The sequence below is a fragment of the Balaenoptera musculus genome, chromosome 16 (assembly GCF_009873245.2).
Source record: "Balaenoptera musculus isolate JJ_BM4_2016_0621 chromosome 16, mBalMus1.pri.v3, whole genome shotgun sequence".
In the NCBI taxonomy this organism is placed as follows: Eukaryota; Metazoa; Chordata; class Mammalia; order Artiodactyla; family Balaenopteridae; genus Balaenoptera; species Balaenoptera musculus.
This window is the reverse complement of record NC_045800.1, coordinates 83,784,448-83,806,819: the sequence shown is the minus strand read 5'-3', so window position 1 is coordinate 83,806,819 and position 22,372 is coordinate 83,784,448. Positions and strand designations below refer to the sequence as shown.

At 46.4% G+C, this 22,372-nt stretch overlaps 1 protein-coding gene across 7 annotated transcripts in view; it reads left to right on the top strand.

Moving 5' to 3' along the window:
- COG2 (component of oligomeric golgi complex 2) overlaps window positions 1-21,046 on the top strand; it is a 41,477-nt gene extending 20,431 nt beyond the window's left edge. For 2 of the 7 annotated variants that reach the window (XM_036828608.1, XM_036828611.1), the window contains 10 exons: window positions 3,381-3,507; window positions 6,824-6,963; window positions 11,220-11,281; window positions 12,323-12,474; window positions 14,096-14,293; window positions 15,193-15,265; window positions 15,566-15,708; window positions 17,259-17,398; window positions 18,626-18,809; window positions 20,367-20,796. In XM_036828608.1, the coding sequence (XP_036684503.1) occupies window positions 3,381-3,507; window positions 6,824-6,963; window positions 11,220-11,281; window positions 12,323-12,474; window positions 14,096-14,293; window positions 15,193-15,265; window positions 15,566-15,708; window positions 17,259-17,398; window positions 18,626-18,809; window positions 20,367-20,468 (1,321 nt within the window). In that variant the 3' untranslated portion in view covers window positions 20,469-20,796. Of the gene's footprint in view, window positions 1-3,380; window positions 3,508-6,823; window positions 6,964-11,219; window positions 11,282-12,322; window positions 12,475-14,095; window positions 14,294-15,192; window positions 15,266-15,565; window positions 15,709-17,258; window positions 17,399-18,625; window positions 18,810-20,063; window positions 20,282-20,307 lie in introns of those variants that run through there. The other 5 variants (XM_036828605.1, XM_036828606.1, XM_036828607.1 and 2 more) reach the window with 5 other exon arrangements.
- Window positions 21,047-22,372: the final 1,326 nt, after the last annotated feature.

Here is a 22,372-nt window from a genome sequence, read left to right as displayed (position 1 = left end):
CCACAGCCCATGCTTTGCCCTTGCCTACACTGTCGTTTCCCTCAACTAGGTTGGAAAGAAAAGTTGGTTTCCTTCCATTATTCTGATGTCATAATCTGTTAATAAATATCAATTCAGTTTAATTCCACAAGTTTTATAAGATGTTAATTGTGGTTAAAGTCATCTTCAGTTTTCTCTCCTTCTGTCTGATTTCCCTGGTTTTCAGTTCTGTTTTGTAACTACCCCACTGCCTTCCACCATTGCCACTGTCCTGGTCCAGGCCTTTGTCACTTTTCTGTCCACAGTAACGGGGTTTCCCCACCTGCTCTCGCGTCTCAGTCTGCCCCTCTGCTAGCACACTTACCCACAGTTCTGAGATTCATGGCCTGCCTTCTTCCTAAGTCTTTAGTGGCTTCTCATTGCTCATTGCGGAAAATGTAGGCTTCTTGATCAACACACAAGGCCCTTTGTGCTCTGGCCCCGGTGGTCCTCAGGTGGGGCACTCTGCTCTGTGGGACCCTCGCCCCGCCGTTCTCCAGCACACAGCCACACTTGCCCACCCCAGCACACGCTGGGCGGCTCTGTGTTTTCCCCCAGAGTCCCCTCCGCCTTTCCCGTTCCCTCTTTTTGTAGACCTGGTCACTGCACGTGAAGCCCCAGCTCAGATGCCACTTCCTTCAAGAGAACATCTTTTATCCTGATGTCATGTCTACCTTTAACCCTGTTCCCTGCAGACCAGTGCATGTTGCTCTCACTTTTTCCATCTCAACAGCATGCTCCCCTCCTGCACGGCCCACACCTCCCTCCTGGCACGGTGTCTTGAAGACAGTAACTACCCAGTGTTTGCAGGATGAAAGACTTAACCTATTTACAGCATTAGAAAGGCAAATGAGGTCCCTGTCTTCATGGAGTAAACATTATATTTGGTCTTGAGTTTTTGTTCTTTGAAAAGAAAAAAAATCTGGGGAACAAATACGCTGCTTGACTTGTGAAGTACCCTATTTCCACTACACGATTTCAGATGAAGCCTTGTTTTGCCACTTTTGTTTAGTAATCATGAAGATTTAGTTGGATTTGGATTTGGGGTAAGAATTTAATAGAAGCCGTGGGGTAAAATTAAAGAAGCCACAGCTATGAAACAGCCAGTCATTGGATTTGACGAGCCTAGTCTTGGTCCTGAAATGTCAAGTTACAAAGCCTCACATGCTCTTTTCCGTGGTGTTCAGTGTGGCAGAATTCATGTAGAAACCTCAGAAATTTGAGGAATCTAAACTGTACCGTGGTGGGCCATCTGCATTCGCTTGAGGCCCCATCATCCTGCCACCCCTGACCTTCCCTTGCTCAGCTTCTGCCTTCGGGTGCCCTTTATAACTGGGGACACCAGCGACGTTCAAGATTTATCTTCCGAAAAATGTGGATTAGCTTTTCTAATTGCTGATCTCACAGATTTAAATTTTCTCTTTGGGGCTTTAATTAGACATTTACTTTGGGAATGAGCTGATCTTGTCCTTCAGTGTTGTTCAGATTATGTGCATTTGTATTTTAAAATCTTCAATTCTGTTCTTTCTTTCTTCCAATACCTTAATAGAGCTAGTTCTTATTATGATTAAAAGTATATGATATGATCCTTGGAATTGGGTATGTGGGACACAGGCATCTTCTTTCCCTCCTGGACCCTCCTCCAATCCCGCCAGTAATTTCTCATCAATTCCTACCTATTGTAGAATGAGATTATCTGATAGCTCTTTCTGAACAGTAAAGCTGAATAAGCCATTTGTCTTGATGGTTTTTGCTAAGCAGGAAAATTATGAAAACTTTTTACTGTTTATTTTTAATACTTATCAGAATGTTAAATGCCAATTTGTTATCACCACTTAGCTACACGACTCCCCGTTTTGCTAAAATAAGACCGTATATTGAATCGATGATCAATTTTAAAGACAGTTATCTTAACATAGAGCATATTAGTAACGCAGCAGTCAAAGTGGGTCGATCAGTGAGATGGTGTTGCTTAAAGCTACTTACAGGTCTTTAAGTTCAAGAGAAACTTAAGGAACCTGCCTTTTTTGTTTATGTACTTGTGTATTTAAGCACTATTAACATAGCACGTATTGTATGCTAGGCACCATCCTAAATGCTTTACAGATATTAATCCATATAATGACCCTGTGAGGTAGGTATCATTATCATCCCTGTTTTGAAGATGAAGAAACCAAAACACAGAGAAGTTAAATGACCCAAGATTTGAACTTAGGTGCTCTGGCTCCCGAGTGCATGCTTTTATCTCAGTGTTGTCTCTTATCTAAGTTAGTGAATTAGAAACCCAGAGTCCAGCCTTTTGGCTAAAAATGCAGAATAAAGCATACACACACAAAAAACATGACTGTTACCAGGTTTTTGTATTAAGATTTGTGATCGAGATTTTACGTAAAATAGTCATAGAACTTTAGAACTGAGGGTAATCTTAGGGATCGCTGAATCAGAAAGTTGTTAGTAATTGGGCAATTAGCGTGATTTATAGTGCTTTAGAGTTGAGTGGTGTTAAGGTTGACTACAAGACTACTTTTCTTTTTTTCTTTAAATATATGTGCTGTCCTGTAGGCTTTATTGTTCCATTTACAGAGCACAGGCAGAGTAGATGTAACATAATTCTTCTTTTTTTTAAAAAATAAATTTATTTATTTTTGGCTGCGTTGGCTCTTTGTTGCTGCGCGCGGGCTTTCTCTAGTTGCGGCGAGCGGGGGCTACTCTTCGTTGCGGTGTGCGGGCTTCTCATTGTGGTGGCTTCTCTTGTTGCAGAGCATGGGCTCTAGGTGCACGGGCTTCAGTAGTTGTGGCACGCAGGCTTCAGTAGTTGCGGCTCGTGGGCTGTAGAGCGCAGGCTCAGTAGTTGTGGTGCACGGGCTTAGTTGCTCCACGGCATGTGGGATCTTCCTGGACCAGGGCTCAAACCCATGTCCCCTGCATTGGCAGGCGGATTCTTAACCACTGCGCCACCAGGGAAGTCCCGCAAAGACTGCTTTTCCTGTGGTATTAAACTGTTTCCTTTTCAAGACAGAGTATAAACATGGTAGCCCATTTTAGGGGAGAAAATTGTGCCAAGTGAAGTCGGTGTAGTTTTCCATCATCCTTGACCCTAGCTTGCTTACTACTTGATAGATAGATGTAGGAGTCAGGACACAGAGGATGTGTCAGGTTCAAGGTGAGAATGAGGTCAAGGAGTGAAATAGAAGTTTGGGTCTAAGAACAAACTAATTGACAAATACCGTTTTTTTAAAAAGGTTGAAATAAATTTTAGGCTGAGGAACTTTTATTTTAATAAAAACACCACAGTGGAATTTTGCTTTTTGGAAGTAGAAGATTCTGGTGTATTTGACTGAAATTTTCCTCTTATCTTACAGTGAAAAAGGCAGTACTGTTCCCGGATATGATTTTTTGGTGAATTCTGTCTGGCCAGAAATAGTACGAGGATTAGAAGAAAAATTGCCCTCACTTTTTAATCCTGGGAATCCCGATGCCTTTCACCAGGTACCTTTTCCTCCATCGTCTTGATTCTTGAAGATGTTAACCTGAGACTTTAGGATAATCATATCTTTTCTGCACAGTCTTAGTTCTGTGGTTTTAGGAAAAATCACAGTCTGAGTTACGTAGCAAGCATTTACCTTAAAACACGCACTGTTTTATTCAAGTCATAGTCTCTGTTCGAGGACTAAGAATATTTTTTAGAATGTAAAGTAAAATTCAATCTAGATGCAGTTATGACTGGATCTGAATATTCTGATTTTAAAAAAGATCCTAAGGACCATTAAAAACAAGGCTGTTTGCAGTTGTTTTCCATGAAAAATTAAGTTTGTAGATCTCTACTGTATCGTTTTGAAGGAAAACGTAGTATTGGATTGGATTTTAACATGCAATATGTAAGTGTCCTCTATAATTTGAAAGATTAGGAGGCCTCGATATTTTCATTTTTAAAAAAAAAAATCATGTTATCATTTAAAAGACTTCATGGTTGATATTTCAGGAGTAGACTCATATGTTAATTTTCCGTTGTACCATTTCTAAAGATAGTACGTAGTGTCCTGGAGAAGAATAAAGGCTCTCGGCCAGGTGGCCTGAGTCCGTGCCCAGCTCTCCTGTTCAGTGCCTGTGTTGCTTAGCCCCTCGGTGCCTCTCCTCTTCTTCCTGCTCTGGATTTTGATTTTTGGTTTTTCGATTGTTTTATTCAACATGACAATCTTTATCTTTTAATTAGGTAATTTGTTAAATTTACAATGATCATAGTGACTGATATATTTGGAGTTTCTTTGGTTCTTCCTATTTGTCCCATTTTTCTTCCTGCTTTTCCTTTCTCCCTTCCTTTTTTCTTTCCTTTTCCACCTTCTCTGTATTTTGGACTTTTGGGGATTTGTTTTCCTCATTTATTCTCTTTTTCCCCTCTACTAATTTGGCAGTTCTACCCTTTATTTCTTTATGTATTAAGTAACCTTAGTGGTTACTTAACAGAATCTAAAGCTCACTGGTGTTCTTCAGCCTCCCAAACAGCACAGGGATCTTAGAGTACTTTGATGCCAGTCACCCCATTCCATAGTATCTATTACTGTTTCCAGGGTCTTATTTCTATTTTAATTTTTTTTATCCCCCAAATTGGGCGTTATTTTTATTGTTTTACATGGTCATCATTCTCCTCTCAGAATTATTCCACATGTTTATCATTTCCTTTGCTTACTGTTCCTTCTTGGATGTTAGACCTTTTTTCTTGGATCATTTTCCTTCCTCCTGAAATTCGTCTTTTAGCAGGGCCTGTTGATAATAAATTTCACTTTTTTATGATAAACCCTCAGGTTGTATGTCTGACAATAACTTTATACCTTTTGTGTTTGAAAGGTAGATTTGATGGAAGTAGAATTCTCTGCACTTTGAACATTGTCTCTTGACTTCCGTTATCAAAATAGTTATTGTTGTTTCTTTGTAGTTATAATTATGCCTTCTTTCCCAAATCTTCTCTGTGACTTTAGTATGCTGTTTCATTATGATAATCTAGTGTGGGCTTCTTTTTATTTATTGTATTTAGGATTTGTTGGGCTTCCTGAATCTGAGGATTGGTGTTTTTTTAATCAGCTCTGTATCATTTTTATTCATTAACTCTTCAGTTGTGCTTCTCTCTCATTCCTCTATTACTTTCTTCTAGAACTTTTGATTAGACTTCCTCACTTTATCCTTTGTGTTTCCTGAATTCACTTTTTAATTTTTTGTCTCTTTGTGCTCATTCTGGAGAATTTCTTGGGACTTTTCTTCTAGTTCACTGATTCCTTCTTTAGATGTGTCTAAACTCCTTTTCACCTGTTTCCAATTTACCCTTATTTTCGTTTCTAGAAGTTCTATTTGCTTCTTTTTCTAATTCTGCTTGGTCAAATTGCTTATTAATTTTTAAAGTGTAGAGAGGCACAAGGTGAGTGTGGTGAGCCTGGGGCCTGGTAGACTTCAAAACAGGTAAGACAACAAATTGGGAGCTTTATTATCCCAGAAATACCACTGATCTGTTCTCTTGGGCCATGTTACAGTATGTTGAACAATATGAGGTCTTAAGCATTAGCAGTTTAAGACCCTTTACATTCCTCTTTAGAGAATCATATTGATTGTGTTAGGCTCAGGAGATTTTTCGGCTCAGAGATGAAGCTTTCTGATAGAATGTCAACTTTAGAATTCTAAACCAATACTTAATGTTTGTGGGTACAAACATTTCTTGCAAGAAATGCTTTCAGCTTTCAGTTTTAATGGGACATGCTTTGGTGAAGAGAAAAATATTTTTGTATTTTTTTAACACCCATTATGTGCAGGGGTATAGTTTTATCCCAAAAGGGATGAGTAATACCTTTCTTTGTCTCAACTCCACACGTGTAGACCACACTCAGGGGATTCAGTAAGCGTAGCTCAAAACCAGTTGAAGGAAATGGAACACCTGTGGTCATGTTACTGCACTAAAATTCCCACGGAAGCACAGGCATCGTCATATTCAGGTGATTGGTTTGGTGACCCAGAACAGAGTCCCTCTTAATGAGAAGTACGTGGGAAGCCCTGCAGCGTCCTCCCCAGAGCCTGGGGACTGGGGAATAGAGCCCTCGCCAAAGGAATGTGCAGCTGCAGTTTTGCACTGCTGACTGGCGAGGGTTCTGTTTCCCCTGTTTCCTTGCTTTGTTTCTGGGTAAATTCTCTCTGAGCCTAAGCAGAAGCGGAAGCATCATTTATAAAATGGGAGATGATATAAAAGTAGTTACTGGGTAGGGCAGTTTTCTGGGTTAAAGTAAGTAATACAGTTTTAAGCACTGTGTGAGGGTGATAGATATTAAGTAAGTGTTAGCTTCTGCTCTTAACGCTGCTGTTCGATTCCTCCTGTCAGTCTTCATGCTGTAGCATCTATAAAAAGGATGTAATTACTCACATGGTTTGAGTCTTTCTTTCCTTTTTAAAATTTTCTACTTCTTCCTCTTCTGGAGAGGCAATGAAAATTATACCACTTAATCTGCAATCTCTTGGGATTCCAATGGACTGGGTTAGGGGTGCCCTAGAAGATGGGGGAGAGCTGTCGCTTAAAGACCACTGGACTTTGGATGCCTGGGTCTCCTGATGGTCTTGCCACCTAAGACCTTGAGCACGTCACAGAACCTCTTTGGGCATTACTTGATCTTTAAGCGGGGACCTTGGAAGATCCCCTAAGGTCCTTATCAGATCTAGAAACTATGATTCTGTGTGTTGATCTTTATCTTGATTACAGTTTTCACTATATGATCTCAGTTCTGGTTAGTTCACTTAAAATGAAAATGCCACTTGTTTGTTCTTATTTTAGAAATATACCATAAGTATGGATTTTGTAAGAACATTTGAACGGCAATGTGGATCACAGGCCAGTGTAAAAAGATTAAGAGCCCATCCCGCCTATCACAGCTTCAATAATAAGTGGAACTTGCCTGTGTATTTTCAAATAAGGTCAGTAATTTATCCCCCCCACCTCCACCCTTCTAAAATAGAATTTGAACACCAGTTAAGGATGTTGGCTCCAGCTAACAGCCCCTTCTTGATGATCATCATACTGTTCTTTGGGAAACAGAATTTAGAGTGGAAATGCACAGGAAGTACCATGATTGCCAAAGTTCCGGCTTGTATGACAAAAAGATAAGTTTTACTCTTTGGTCATTAGAGAGCTGAGAACACAAGACTCAGAGTGAGCTAGACCAGGCCCGGCTTCGTTCCCACGTGCTACGTCCTCGTTCGTCGTGAAGAGACAGAAAGAGCAGGTCACCTAGCAGCTCTTTCTCTCCGTTTTCCTCTCTCATCTCCTGCTTCAGATAGCAGACCTACCCTGCATTTGTTGTTTTGCTCATTTGGAACATTTTCTATCCTCAGAGGGAGTCGGGAGAAGTATTCTTTCTTAAAGTAGTCTTTGTAGCTGATTCAATCTTATCAGTTGATAAGAATTCTATTTATTGTTTTGGATTCCTTTATAATACTTGGTGACATTTTTCTCTCTATTCTGGAAAATGGTGACCCTTTTCTTCCAGATGTCATAATGATATCACCTATGTCAGTAAGTGGTCTGTAGACTATTTGGGGACATTTAGGATAAATTCTTAACAATACGTGTTCCCTTGGAAAAATAGATGGTAATAGCCGTGTTTGCAGATTCTCCTGAATGAGATCACAGCAAGCTCCTCCACAGAATGGTGTGAACCAGAGCATTTCAGTTAGCACGCTCTTTAAAGACTCACAGGGTTTCTGTTTAAATTGTTGGGTGTTTTCATTAATTATGATGCAGTCCTTCCCCAGAGTTCTAAGGAATAATTACAGAGGGAAATACACTAAGAATTAGATACCTTGATTTGTCATTACTCGCCATGATGGAGAATGTATGTAATCATCTTTTGATAGTGAAATCATAGCTGTCAGACTGTTAGTAAGATGCCCTTTTACATGCAATACTGGGTTTTATGCTTAATTTTTCAAGGTTACATTATCCTGTAGGTAGGAAATTAAGGATTTTTTTTGTCTAAGATACTCATGGACTGCATGGGAGGTAATCGTTACGTGATGATCAAGACCAAGCCAGGGCAAGAAGCCCTTTTGGTTTGTGAGAAGAATTTAAAATGGTGAAGCATCATTTTATAGCATAAGACTGCAGTAGAGAAATAATGTTTCAAATGTCCCATGTCGTTTGTAGTCCAGGTTCAAAATTAGATTGCTTTAGATATCCAACGCCGTCACAGCCCATACTCCCGTCTACTGCCTCCGAACCCCTCTTTTCTAGTCATTTTCCCCAGACCCCATGGCCCCGTGCTCGGTAATCTTGCACTGTCACCTTGCTTCCTGGAGCTCTGGGCCCCGCAGGGGTGGCACAGCCCGGCCTCTGCAGGTTCTCCTCTCATTATACGTTCTCTCAAAGCCGGTGATTGAGCCTTAAACTATGTTGGAACTCAGCCGGTGCCCTGAAAGACGTTTTCACCTTCAGCAGATTTTAGCCATAGCATTCAAAGGGATTGGTTAACTTTTCTTTGTAAACAGTTTTATTTAAAATGTATAAAATTTTTTTTAAAATGGTGTTTGAGTTATGAAGTGTGGAACTTAATAACTTTCAATACCTTTGTTTTTCCGTTTAAGAAATAAATTCAAGTAATACTTTATAGGACACCGTTCTGTCGATTTTTATCAGGCATTAGATTGTTTATTCTGAGGGATGACAGAATGTTCTGCAAACACTGCTGGGGTCAGAGTTGTAGTGTTACCTGATTCACTTCAGGGTCATTTAAAGTAAGCCTAAAGCCAGTGGGGTGGTGATGGGTTGACATGTTTCTAGGAAGAAGTACTAATACTGCACCCTCAGTAGCAGGTGGATGCTCCCAGGTCTGACTCTGTGCCTGCATCCCCGTCACCTTCAGGAAGAAGGCAGCCCTGCCCACACGCACCGCTCTGAGCACTCGTGCACCCCTCCTGCCCCTGGTACCCTGCTGTGTCTGCGCTTCATTTGTTCTTACAGGAGTATCGGAAAGTAGGGTTAGGACTCCGTTTCTCATAGGAAGAGATTAAATGCACGTGTGCGCAGAACAGTCTCAAATGGTAGCGAATCAGTGGCTACCTGGAAACTGGGCTGGTCACCCCTTAAATGCCACAGGCAAAGCGTTAGGTCTTTTTTAATTGAAATCTCGCTAGAATGTGATATGCTCCCAGGACAGTCACATGTGTGCTCTGTGTCTGTTACATTCAGCACACGCTGAGCGTGGTGTAACTCCTTTGTGACCTGGAGTCCGTGTGGCATAACGTACCTTCCTTTCCCTCCACCCTCCGCAAGTGTTTGCACGCGCGAAGTAGAGACGTGCGTTGGGAAGTGCGTCTCCAGACCCTCCCCAAACCCAAATGTAAGAATTTGGGAGTGTTTGTATTTGGGGTTGCCTTTCTTACAAATCTCCTATCAAGAGTAGAATAGCATCCCATATACACGTGAAGACTACAGCACAACTTTTCAAATTTCACCAAAGTAATGTCTCACTTTGTTTCTTTTCTAAGAAGTATAACATATCACTTCAGTCCTGGAAGTTACTGCCCAGCAAGGCTGTGCCAGGGGCTGGTGCTGGGCTCCTGGCTCTTGGGGACTGAGGGGACAGCTGGGTCACGTGACATAGACAGCTTTCCTTTAAGGGTCCAACAGCTGGTCCCACGCAGTCAGCACGTCTGTGTGAAATGCACTGGTGTCGGGTCTGCTGCATTCTTCTAGCACTTTCTCGTTTGTGTGTTTATCAGAATTGTCATAGGCGTCCATATAATTTTATCCCGTGTCTTTACTTGCACTGAATTATGCCTGCTCTTCTCGTGGCTGCAGAGCTTCGAGCTGACCTCTCTTCATGCTGCGCTCAGCATGAGTGTGCCGTGCATTTACAGGCCCTTCCCTTCCTTGGGGCCCGGTGTTCCCTGTTGTAAACGGTGCTGTGTTAGCTGTCAGGCCTTTTCCGTGTTTTGTGTGGATTTGGAGGAAAGGTGGGCTGAGGGTCTGAGGCTGACGCAGGTGCTGGTTTGCTCTCTCCACTGCGGGGCAGCCCCTCCCCGTCCTCACTGTGCTCGGGGCCACCGCCTCCTTTGCTGGGCCCCGGTGCTCTCTTCTGTTCCCCGCTTGCCTTCTGTCACTTGCTCCCTCTGTGCCTCTCCCTGCTGCTCGGAGAGACTGGCCTTTCGCAGGCTTCACGGGGCAGAGGGCGAGTCCCTTCCCTCCCTGTGGTGCAGGGACGCTGCGGGCACCGGCCAGCTCCAGTGCCCAGGGCGGCCCAGAGTCCCCCGCTGTCAGCCACTCGCACCTTGTGGCGGGCAGGGCGGCTGCTCCTCGTGTGCAGTGCTTTTGCTCCTGAAAACCAGTCTCTGAACTGCTTTTAAAAAGCACGTGAGTGCTGTCCAAACACCAGAATTACGACTTCAGTAAACTGATGTGCAGCATGTGTCAGAACTTATTGCTAGCAAAGGAACTAGCAGGTGACAGAGAGTGTATGAAGAAAGTATGAAGATGGAAGAGTTATATAGTTGGGAAGAAAGATGCTACGTAAGCAGCTAGTTAAGGAAATACACACACACACAGACAAAGTTTTCATTTCAGAGTCATAACAGTGTGTCCACACTAGTCATTAAAATAGAAGTCTGTGACAGGACGGTATGAGGGGACAAGTGCGCCAGCAGAGGAAAAAGAAAACCCATCCAGGAAGCAGGTCTTGAGCCTCGGGGCCGGCCGGGCCAGTTACCATGGCAGCGCGAGAGCCCGGCAGCAGACACGCGAAGAGCACCAGGCAGAGAGTTGTTCTGGTGGAGCTGCCTACCTTCAGTGACTTTCTCAAGCTGCAAACAAAGACACACAGTATAGCTTTCCCGTTTCCTAGTTTGGGGGACATTCACTTTCTTCTGATAGGGCTGATGTAAGAGGATTGGAAAAACCAGTCTTACGGCCTTCAAGTGATTACCTGATTATAGCCGGTGGGACTTGCCGGAAATGGCTTCCTGGTGGGTTAATTGAGACACGTTTATTTCCTGCTCAGTAAAAAAAAAAAAAAAAGTCTGGGGAACAGGCATCAGGGCTGGTGCGGCACCTCTGACAGCGCTGGCCTCACCGGCAAGCCAGTGGAGGAAGGTCCTGTTTCGTGGGGAGAGGGGAGGATGGGTGGGACAGCCGCCTGCAGCAGAGAAAACAACAGTTTACGCTCTTGTTTTTCTCTCAGATTTAGAGAAATAGCGGGATCCTTAGAAGCAGCACTTACAGATGTCCTGGAAGACGCACCAGGTAACTTCCTCAAAGTGACAAATGACAGGCTGTCACTAAGTGAGTTAAGTAGGCTCACCAAGTCATCTTGGGGACCTCAGTACCTTGGGGGCACTTTCACCTTTTCCTGTCTTCCAGTAAGTTAGACCCAAAGACGTACTTTAACTTCTTTTTTAAAAAGAGGTTTATAGAGCTTCTTGCTGTACAGAGATGATAAAAAGGCTGCTTTAAGAACACAGGAAGGAGACCTCATTTTCATTCCTCAGTGTAACGTGTCAAGGGGATATAACCGCTGCTGTGCTTAAGGGAGCAGCCCGTTTTGTAGCCAAGTGGCCACGCTCCGCTTCTCTCCCGAGCTGAGGTGAAGGACCAGGACGGCCTTCCCTCTGGGGGACGGCTCACAGCTGGGGCTCCTGGCCCCAGGCCTCCAGAGCCCTTGGGCCAGTCCTGGGACCGTGCGCAGGTGGCTGGGGTTAGGATACGCTTTCCAGACACGTTTGCATCATTTGCATCCCTACAGCCTCGTTCGTCTGTGTCATGTTGTAGCCGTCCCCGGTGGCCACTCACCTAGTAGGTGGCTGTTCCTATAGCCACAAAGGTCTTTGGGCAGCTCCACTCCACTTTCTGCTCCCTTTCGTGCAGCCAAGTTCCGTCTAAACTGCACTCTTTTAGCCCCAAAGTTGGTTTCCAGCTGTTTTTGCCAAAAATGGCCATATGTAATCGACATTCTGTATTGAAATAGCATATTCAGGAGGGGAGGAGAAGACAGGACAAATTCAGAACCAAAGATGAAACCCTTGCCAGTGACTGCCACTCCAGCTCGTGTTTGTTGATTTGGTACAAAGTGCCTGCTAACTGATGATTTCTGAATGCTGTTTATGTTTAATGTTTATCAAATGCCTGGGAGGGGGAGTCATGTAAAATTAGAAACACCTCCCTAAAACTTTGCTGACCACATAGGGTTCTTGAGAAGGCCACTGGCTTCACTCTTGGGTTGTACGTTGAAGATTTTAGCCGTTAGCCCTTCAGCTGAGATTCCTTAACTGTATGTTTTTTGTCTAGCTGGAAGTTCGTATTGCCTCTTGGCTTCTCACAGGACGTGGAGCAGCCTGCAGAGGTGTTGGTCTGACCAGATGTTCTTGCCGTCGCTGGTGCATCGTCTGTGGAGACTCACTCTGCAGATTCTGGCGCGGTACTCCGTGTTTGTCAAGGAGGTGAGGGCTGGCGGGTGGCTCATCCCTAATCCAGGCTGAAACGAATTCAAGATGGGTGAGGCTAAACGTGCTGAGAGTTTTAGGGGCCGTGTTGTCATGAGAGGTTGATGCGGGGACTACAGGCCAGCGTCTCAGTTTCTATCCAATTCCGCTTCTGGGTCTCCTTTTCGCTCTTGCGCGTGTGGCCTTGAGGGGTGTCTGCTGTCACGTGGTCAGTGCTTTGTCTTTTTGAAAACCGCCACACCGACCACCTCATTTTTCCCTTCTGAAAACCAGAATCTTTGCCTCCAGACTAAAACAGAAATGCCCATTTTAATGAAAATGATTTAAAAAATGCGTATTTTAGTATTTAGTATTTGGAAGTGTAAAAACTCCAAGTGGTTGAGATTAAAAGGTAGTAAAATTAATTAACCTTCCCTCCATTTCAGAAGTAGTAGTTGGATGCATTAAGTGTCCGCACGCCTCTGATGGCTTATTAGATATTGTGCGTAAAGCCACGGGAGTACTCGTGTGGTCCGCTGCTGAGCCCCCGGCCCCGCCAGGCCCTGCGCCCGCGTCTCAGGGAGGCCTGCTGCACAGACAGCTCGGTGACAGACGCACGCCCTGGCCACGGCAAGGTGATGAGTATAAAAGAGATGTGAGCGGAAGCTCAGGGAAGGCGACGTGAGGAAGGCCTCACCCATGGAAAGGAAAGCGCTCTTCCAGCTGAAGCAGAGCATCTCAGTGGAAAGAGTGCAGGCTTTCAGGACAGCGTCAGACCTTGGCTCTGCCACTCTTTATCTCATTTCGTGGTCTTAGGGAAATTGAGTCTCAGATTCGTCATCTGTAAAGTAGGAAAACAGCTTCTGTCTGTGCTTGTCGTGAGGAGTAGAGAGAGATTTGACCAGCCAACTGATAACCAAGGGGCCTGGCAGACAGCGGCGCTCCACGGAAGTTCCTTTCCTCCTCCGCCTTTGCCTCTCTCTGCTCAGAGGGGGTCTCAGGAGACCACCCTGCTCCGTGAAACTGTTCACGAAGACCGTGCAGTTCCCGGCACACGGTCGGGTTGGTACAGTTCTGTTAGGCCTGGGCCTGCTACATCACGCCCAAGCACGATGCTAGCCAGTAATTCTTCTCACATCCAGAATATTCCATTCTTTTCTTGATCCCAGTGCACATCTCGTAGGTTTCTTCCCCTTGTAGCAATCCATCATGCAAAGAACACTTCTGTCGTTTGTGTTATTTGAAGCATAATTGAGGTTTAGATTTTGATTTTTTTACCCTTAAGATGATAATAAATTTATTAAGTAAATACAGTAAATTATTTACCTTAAGCAGTTAATTAATTTTTTAAAATTTATGATGTTCCAGATCTTAATTTTCCTTTAGTTTAGGGGCCTATTGTTTTATTTCTGCCTGTTACTTAAGTCAAGGAGGGGAAATGCACATGGGGTTGCAGTCTGTCCTGTTTCTCTATTTTCCACACCTGCCTGGAGAGAGGGTTGTGGTGACTTTTCATGAGTAAACTTTCACTGAATCCTTTGTGGACAGCTGGCATTTTATGGTGAGTCATTGACCTGTATAAGTGCTCATGTATCTTGCTGGTGGAAACACATTTAATCGTTGAAATCCTTTTTTTCAGCTTTTACTCAGGCCCATCTCTAATGAAAGTGCCAAGGATATTAAAAAGCCTTTGGTAACTGGCAGCAAAGATCCTTCTGTCACCCAAGGAAATTGCGAAGACCAAGGAAGCGGCCCTTCCGAAACGAAGCCCGTCGTCCCCGTTTCCAGCACTCAGCTTGTTTACGTGGTCGCAGACCTGGACAGGCTTCAGGATCAGGTGAGCCTGTGTCCCAGGGGGATTCTAAGTCCCGGCTTCAGTGTGTGCAGCGTCTGGCCTCATGGGGCGTAGAATTGTGGGCCCAGGGCGCCCTGAGAGGACATCCGTTCGCCTCCCTTCTGGAGGCGATGTTCCAGATAGGATGCTCCAGATCGGGTCCAGAGCGGATATTCCCGCTCCCCTACCCGGCGTGCTCGCTCCTCCTTGCTCACCGGTCCCGCCTAGGACGTGCTGGCCCGGAGCCTCGGCTTCCCTTCCAGCGGCGACGCCACAGGCTTGCAGCACGCCAGGCGCCACTGTTGTTTGCATTAGCTCAGCTTACTCTGTGCAGGCATGACCTTTAGTGGGTTGGATTTTAATTATTTCTAATTCACTTACCCAGTATTTCAGGGTAATATGTAATCTTCAGCTATACTTTGAAAGTGCTGACCTATTAACACTCCTTCCTGTTTTCTCCAAATAGATTCCATGTTTTTGCTTTTACCATGGACAGAACTCTGTGGGATGCATGTATTTAAGTGCTGTGATATGTAATTCTGCTTTTCTCAAGTTTAAATATTTTGTGGTGCTTGGACAAATATTGTATGTTTGGAGCAAAAACGTGGTGTTTACCATGAGTTTTTTTGGTACTGGGGAGAGCTACAGAATAGAAAATGATTTTGCATATTTTCTGGGTCTGTTAAGAGCCGTGAAAATGCTGTTTTCCATGTTGTTGGATTCTTTCATAGTGAAAGCGTTAATTAGGAATTTTGTTTTCTTCTGATGAAAATCACTGGAATTTCTGAGTTTAGTTTTATCATTCATTAATAATATTCTAGAGTTTGTAGATGCATAAAGAATTGACTCTTCCTTTGATTTATAAAAAGTAACTGACTATATAAAGTGCATATTTATTTCAGCTTCCAGAACTCTTGGAAACAATCAGGCCAAAACTTGAAGTGATTGGCTTTAAGAATTTTTCTTCTATCTCAGGTAAAAATGAATCTTTAGATTCAGCAAATCTTTGAATAAGAAATAATTTACAATAGAATTTTAGAGACTGTAGGATAAATTTTAACTAACCATTTTCTTCTCCAGTTGTAAGTCCTTGGTTGTTTCTGTATTCTGTTCTGTGTTTATAACTTCCTTGAATGAGGTATTTTGCTTAATTCTAATGATTTGATTTGATTTGGTTTGTTGTAGTACGCTCTCTAAATACGTTGACGGTATTTAAAACAGAATTCACCCCTGGGCCTGGGTAGCGTGACTAAACACAGGCTTCTGTCTCTGCAGCAGCCCTGGAGGACTCCCGGCTGTCCCTGTCTGCCTGTGTGCCTGCCTTGAGCGACAGAATCACCCAGGACTTGAGTGAGTCTTGCTTCAGTCACCTGAAAAGTGCCCTGGAGGTTCCCAGGCTGTACCGAAGAACCAATAAGGTCAGTGCCCTCACTGAAAAGGATTTCGAGGTGGGGAAATATATATCAGGAAGGCCAGAGAGGGAGGAAGTGGTTAAGCGAGGGACAGAAAAAGGTTCTCGGGGGGAGAATCCGTGTCATGGAGAGAAACCCTATTTGTGAGAAGGGGGCTCCTCAGGAGACGTGGCACAGACACAACTTAGGTAGTTGGACTTGCACAGCACGGACTTCTGGCCTTAAGGAAAAGTCGTATTTTCAAAGAAAGCATTTTAATAAAATATTTTTAAGTCCTACCCTTCTTTTGGTCTTCATATCTTATATTTGAAAAGATCTGAATTTACCTTATTTCTTTTATATTGTCATTGGAAGTACCTGCTTTCTCCTGTCTTTTACTGGATAAGGTATAAAAAAAAGCTGCATTAAAAAATATTAAAGGCATTTATAAGGTGAAAAATTAAGCTCACACTGGTGTTCAAAGCCGAGTTCTGTGTCCTCACTTTGTAGAATGGGGATTGGGGGATTTGTTTTTACCAGCGTTTTAGTTTTCCCCCTTGAACTCTCATTTTCATGCGTTTATTTATGCTCATTTCATTCTTGCTAGTTCTCACTTATTTTCCCTCTAGATTTTCTTTTCTCCCAGTTGGATAGTTGGAGTTTAGGCCATTTACAACTGAAATTATTCTCAGGAGCTGTGAGAATCCCCTGCAGCATTGTGCTCCTTTGGAATATCCCAGAGTTCCTACAGACATGCCTGGGCGGGCGGGGCTGCATCTTTGTTGTGCGCTGAGCCTGCGGCCTGGTCTGCTGTCGGGGTTACTCTTCCCGCCCGGCCCGTGTTCTGGGTGCAGCGAGCGGCTGGGCTGAGTGCTGAGCTGAGACCCAGCTCACCTCCGCTGGGGCTGTTCTCCTTTTCCTTTTAAAATCTGGGACACGCAGCAGAATTCCCATTTCTAGTGAGAGTACCTTATCTCCCGATTTTCTGGTCTGAAGTGGGAGAGACCTATTTTATTTTGCCAAATTCATTACTTTTCCTTTAGGAATCTAGCAACTTTTCCCTTTCTCTTCAATGGGGTGTTACATTTACCGAGCGCTTGCGTCGTGGGTCAGACACCGTGCTAAAGACTTTATACCCTCGTTAGTCCTACAGAGTGAGTGCCCGTGTCCTTACTCACGGATGAAGAAACCAAAACTAAGAAAAGTCAGACATCCTAGATTCTGTCTGTTGACCAGCAGTGGATGGTCACTGGTGGGAACTTGTTAGAAATGTGCCATCTCACAACTTGGCCCGTTCCCCTCCCTGCAGCACACGCACGGAATCAGACCCGGGATTAACGAGGTGGCCGGGTGATGCGTGTGGGCACCAGGCTAGGGCGCCCGAGTCCAGTCGGCTCCGGGCGGCGTCCTCCCCGGCTCGCTCTCGGTCTCCGCGGCTCTTTCTGTGGACAGCGCTTCTATGTGTCTCCAGACTGGGACCTGCGTAATGCCCTTTTGAACGTGAGGTTTGGGTAACTTGCTCTCTTCCTTCTTTTTGTTTTTCTGTTCATCTCTAACCGCTACCGACATGATCCCAGGAGGTGCCGACGACCGCCTCCTCGTACGTGGACGGTGCTCTGAAGCCGCTGTACCAGCTGCAGAGCGGGCACGAGGATAAGCTCAAGCGAGCCGTGATTCAGCGGTGGCTGGCAGGCGCTCTCTCCGAGAGCACGCATAAGTAAGTAGCTTAAAAGCGGGCTATTCTGCACTTTCTTAGAAAAGCCCTAAGCCGGAGATCACTGGGACCATCACAGGCTGCTTGTACATAAGGTAGTAAGAACATCCAGTGGCCCCATCGCTGGACAAGGCAGGGTGTGGGCACTCAGTCCCGTCCCGGCTGTGCTCGCTCCACCCCACCCAAGGCTCTGCCTGGCCTCGCCCAGCTCACACACCTTTCGGGGCCCTGGCACATTCCACAGTCCCCCCGGCACACTGCCTCGGACTGTCCTTAACGTCGCTTCATGCAGGAATGTTCTGCGAGTCCAGGCACGCTTTCTCCTTTCAGGTCCTTTCTCTTCAGCTCTGTCAGTCCATGATGGCTCCAGTCATGCCACATAATCAGCAGACTTGCGCTGGGGAGACCAGTGTAATCAAGGAAGCGGAAACGCTCATTGTGCAGTGTAATGACAGCTGCTGAAGGATGGGTGTCAAAATCCTAACACTAACGAGAATAGGGGAGGTCTTCAGTATCACTGTGGCCGAACGTCTCTTCATTTCCGATTCCCCCTACTTTTCCCCAGATCCAGCACTGAGTTATTTCAGAAAGTATATTATTTGATTTTATTGTTGGATTTTGTTTAATTATTAATTTTGCAGTAGTATTTTGTTTCTTTCGACTACTAATGAGTTAAGCAGCATTTGTGAGTTAACTTAGAACATAATAATGAGTTATCATACTGTTTCTGTGGGGAAATGTATTCCAAATGCCAAGTAACCAGCTTGTAAACAAAATTTTGAAATATAACTCATTTATAATTTGGAAATTATATTGAAACTAGTTAAAGGCAATTAGTTTTATTTAAGAGCTCTGAAATACGTTTCAAAAGACAAGCTTTTCCTAGAACTGACGGCAAATGGGTTTGTCCCTTGCATTTGGGGAACGAGCCGCAGCTGCTCACCCCTGACACAGGAAAGACAGCTTGGCCTGTGATTCTCGCTTAGTGTTCAGGGCTGAAATTTTAGACAGAATTCACGTACATAATTCTCATGTTCCGAGAGGATGCAGTGCTAGACACTCAAGACCTTGTTTTTCTTTCAGTCTTGAGAAACGGTATTTACCGTGGCTGGTTTTTTTTTTTTACTGGAATTGAATATTCATCTTAAAAACCCCTGTTTTGGTCCACAAAGCTCATGGGCGTGTTTGGCGTCGTGTCTGTTTCACCAGTCTTTGTGTCTCGTGCCCAAGGTACTACGAGACCGTGTCGGACGTCCTGAACTCCGTGAGGAAGATGGAGGAGAGCCTGAAGAGGCTGAAACAAGCCAGGAGGACCACTCCGGCCACCCCCGCCGGGCCCAGTGGCGGCGGCATGAGTGACGATGACAAGATCAGGCTGCAGTTGGCCTTGGACGTCGCATATTTAGGAGAGCAGGTGACCCGAGCGCCGCCGTCCTCCCAGGGGGCCTGACTCCACATTCCGAGGGCCCGGCAGCCAGCTGGTGGTGCGCCTGAGCCCAGAGATGCTGGGAGGGACCGGGACTCCATTCCCGGTGCTAGAAAAGAGGGCCAGGGCCCCAGACACTTGAAGGAGGAGGACGTGCCCCTAGGGAATATGAGAAAGAAAAGACGGACTTTTTGAGGTCCAGGGAATTGACGTCCTCTTGGCTCGCCGGCATTCATGTTCCCGAAGCCGCTGGGGGTGAGCCCATGGGCAGAGATGGTGTCCGTTTGGTCCACTGCCTGGAACGTGCCTGATACGTCATGGGTGCCAGATGAGGGTCTTTTGAGATATTTGTTAGTTTGGCTTTAGAATAACTAGAGAAGCATTAGGCTGTTGATTTCTCAGTGCGGTGCTTGAGAAATATCTCAGCACAGCTTCTTTGCTTCCCTGCCTGCGTTTTGTAGGTTTTCTATAAAACACAGGTTTTGGAGTCACGGCGTGTGGGTGGACATTCACGTAGGTACCATCACGTAGGGGCAGGTGTGGATTCCGCACAGGGCCTTCCGTCCTCACAGACTGTCAGAGCTTTGGGGTGTTCAGAAACTGGCTTTGTCAACTGCTTAGGTTGTCTGTAGCAGTAGATCCTCAAGGAAGACCTTTTTGTGAGAGAAAAAGAAGTGAGATCATAACATTCCCATCAGAAGATGCCTTGTTTTCTAGTCATTCTTTCATACAGTTCAGGGTCATCACTGAAAATCTAAATTTTTCCCCTTTCGGGTGAATTTAGAGACGCATTCTGGCAGAAGTCCGTTGCCTTGTTTCTTGATTTCTCAAGAGAAACTTAGAAGTCTTTTGACAGGCAGGAAAGTTGGTTATAGACACATGAAGAGCAAACAAGCAAAAGAGTTGTGGGCCGGGGAGGGAAGGGAAAGGCAGTCCTCGACCCCAGCCCCCAGACGAGCCACAGCACGCCAGCAGAGACTCAACACTCGGTCTGGGTTTTTCCAGGTCCGCTTGTGCACGCGTGCGCGTGTAGTTCCTGACGGCTGTTGGGTTAAGGTGGGAAGGACGCTGCATGCTGTGTCTCTGTCACTGAAATAATCCACAGTAGCTGCTGTGCAAAGCTGTTTGACTTCATCAGCTTCTGAGAAAAGGTTGTGGATGGCACACTAAGAAGTGAAGGTCTCAGGCCGGTTGTTTTCTGAAAATGCTTCAGTTAAAAAATTACTTTATTGTTTCTCTTAGTGTGAGTCTCCTCTTCCAGCCCACAGAAGAGGCTCTTGTCCTGGTGAGAGTCTGATTCAATGAACTGACATAACTTAACACTGGCTTCTTAGAAGGACCCCCCGAAATAAATTCTACGATAAGGAAATTTTTTACTTCATTTATTTGAAAGGAAGGAATACCCTTCCAGTCATTAGGGAACTGCCTTTTTCTGGTTCCGCGGAGGGTGAGGTGAGGATGGATGTTTTGTCTCCTTCTTTGTAAGGGTCTCTCCACGTTCAGCTCACCTCGCAGTAACTTGATTCATCCCCGTGGCCTTTGCAGATCGAAAAGATAGGCCTGCGGACAAAGGACATAAGAAGCTTTCCAGCTCTTACAGAGCTTGTTGCTGCTGCTACGGACCAGGCAACGGCGGAGCAGCCTTAAGCATCTTGGAAGAGCCCAGGGGAGAAGAAGTTGGGCCTTGCGCCTGCAGGGAAGAAAGCGGCTCTGTTCTCTCACGGCCTGCAGCCAAGAAGCGCTCGCACGGGTCCCAGCAACGCGCTAGGGCAGCCTCCCCCACAGCCTGTTTGGGTTTCCTTTCACCCAAAAAGAATACAAAAGCCTTTTTCCGTTGTATGGAAGATAGTTTTTAACTAAGACATTTGAAACTTTCTACTATAGTTTACAGAGCAAATTATTTTATTTTTATCGTAAATCTTAGCGTGGCAGAGCTGATTTCTAAGATATGATTGAAGGAAATATATATATGAATGTAAAAAGTCGTCTCCCTGATCCTGCAGTTAGAAGTGGCCGGCTGCAGAGGGGTGACCATACTGTGTGCAAACGCCCTTCTCCACGATGAAAGTAACTGCCCACTTCCTGACTTTCTAGAAGGCGCGGCCCTGGTGGCTCCTGTTCCCCCGTTAGGCGTTCAGGAACAGTGCACGTCACCCAGGCCTCTGTCGGGAGTGCGAACCAGCGGGGGGGGGTTGGTCTCCTAAATAAAAGAAGAGTCTGCCAAAGCCTGTGTGCCTCTGATGTGTGAATTGCGCACAAGGCAGGTGCTCCTCATTCATGCCTGTGACGACGCGCCCCCTCTTCTGGCACCTGCGGGGTCCTGTCCGCCCAGAGCCTCCCTTCAGGCGCGCGGCGGTTCCGGGCCTCGGGAGTGTGACCCAGCGCACCCGCCCGTGACCCAGCGCACCCGCCCGGCAACCGCCTCCTGCGCGTCGGGGAGGGAGAAGAGTGGGGAGTGCTGGAAGGAGGTACTGACAGCACGCGGCTGGTTTGTCGGCTCACGGGTTCACGCGCGCGTGCAAGCGCTTGTGCTGGGCCGTGGCGTGTGCCCCTTCAGCCCGACGATGATCCGAGAGCAGGTGCGCCTCCTGCTCTGCCTTGGCGTTTCCTCGTGTCTCAGTCCGGTCGAAGGTTAGCTCTAGGGGGAGAGAAGGGTGACCGGGAGTTAGGGGAGCAGACCCGGGAGGCCTCGGCAGGAACGAGGTGGCGGAGCCGGGGAAGTGGGGGTGAGGGGAGGGGAGCCCCCGGGAGAGCAGCGGGCACAGCTGGGCGGCGCTCTGGCATCCCCTCCCGCGGAGAGCAGGTGCTCCGGTCCTGGCAGGGAAGGCCCTGCCCTTGGACGGATGGGCGTCCTAGCTCTGCGTGACATTAGGAAGCTGGTCAGAGGGACAGAGGGGCGAGTGACACCACGGGAGGGGCTGACGCGAAGGGACTGAGCCCGCTCGGCCGGGGGCGCCGGCTCACCCGCCTGGGCTGGTGCTCCTTGTGCGGGGCCGGACCCGTGGGCGGCAGGGGCCGGGACGGGGAGGAGAGGTGGGTGCGGGGTGGGGAGAGCCGGCCCCGCTGTGCCGCCTCGGAGCTGCACGCGCACCTGGGAGCTGAGGAAGGGCCTCGTGCCAGGAGGCGAGCCTGCAGCTCGGCGCGACAGGGTGCACTGCACACGCTGCATCACCGCCTCCTCCGCATCCCGCGGGCTCCCTCGGGGCCTCGGCAGCCACGTGGCCCAGTCTCAGCGATGGACTCCGGCGCTGTCCCCATCTCCCCGGCGGCTTTGCCTTTATCGGTTGTTTCAGAACGTGGCGGACAGGGATACGGTTTATTAGCCCCTCCAACTCCAGCACTGTTGTTCCCAGTGTGCAGGTGAGGAAACAGAAATTAAGGAGTTGAGTTGGTAACGGGTTTGGGATCTGATGACACCCCTCGGGGGCCATGAGGCGCGTCCCCTGGCCGTCCATGGGCCGGGGCTCGTGCCAGCTGGAATGTCAGATTGAAGGGACCTGTAGTTGTCGGATGATGACCTTGTCACTGGATAAGCACTCGCAACCCCAGGA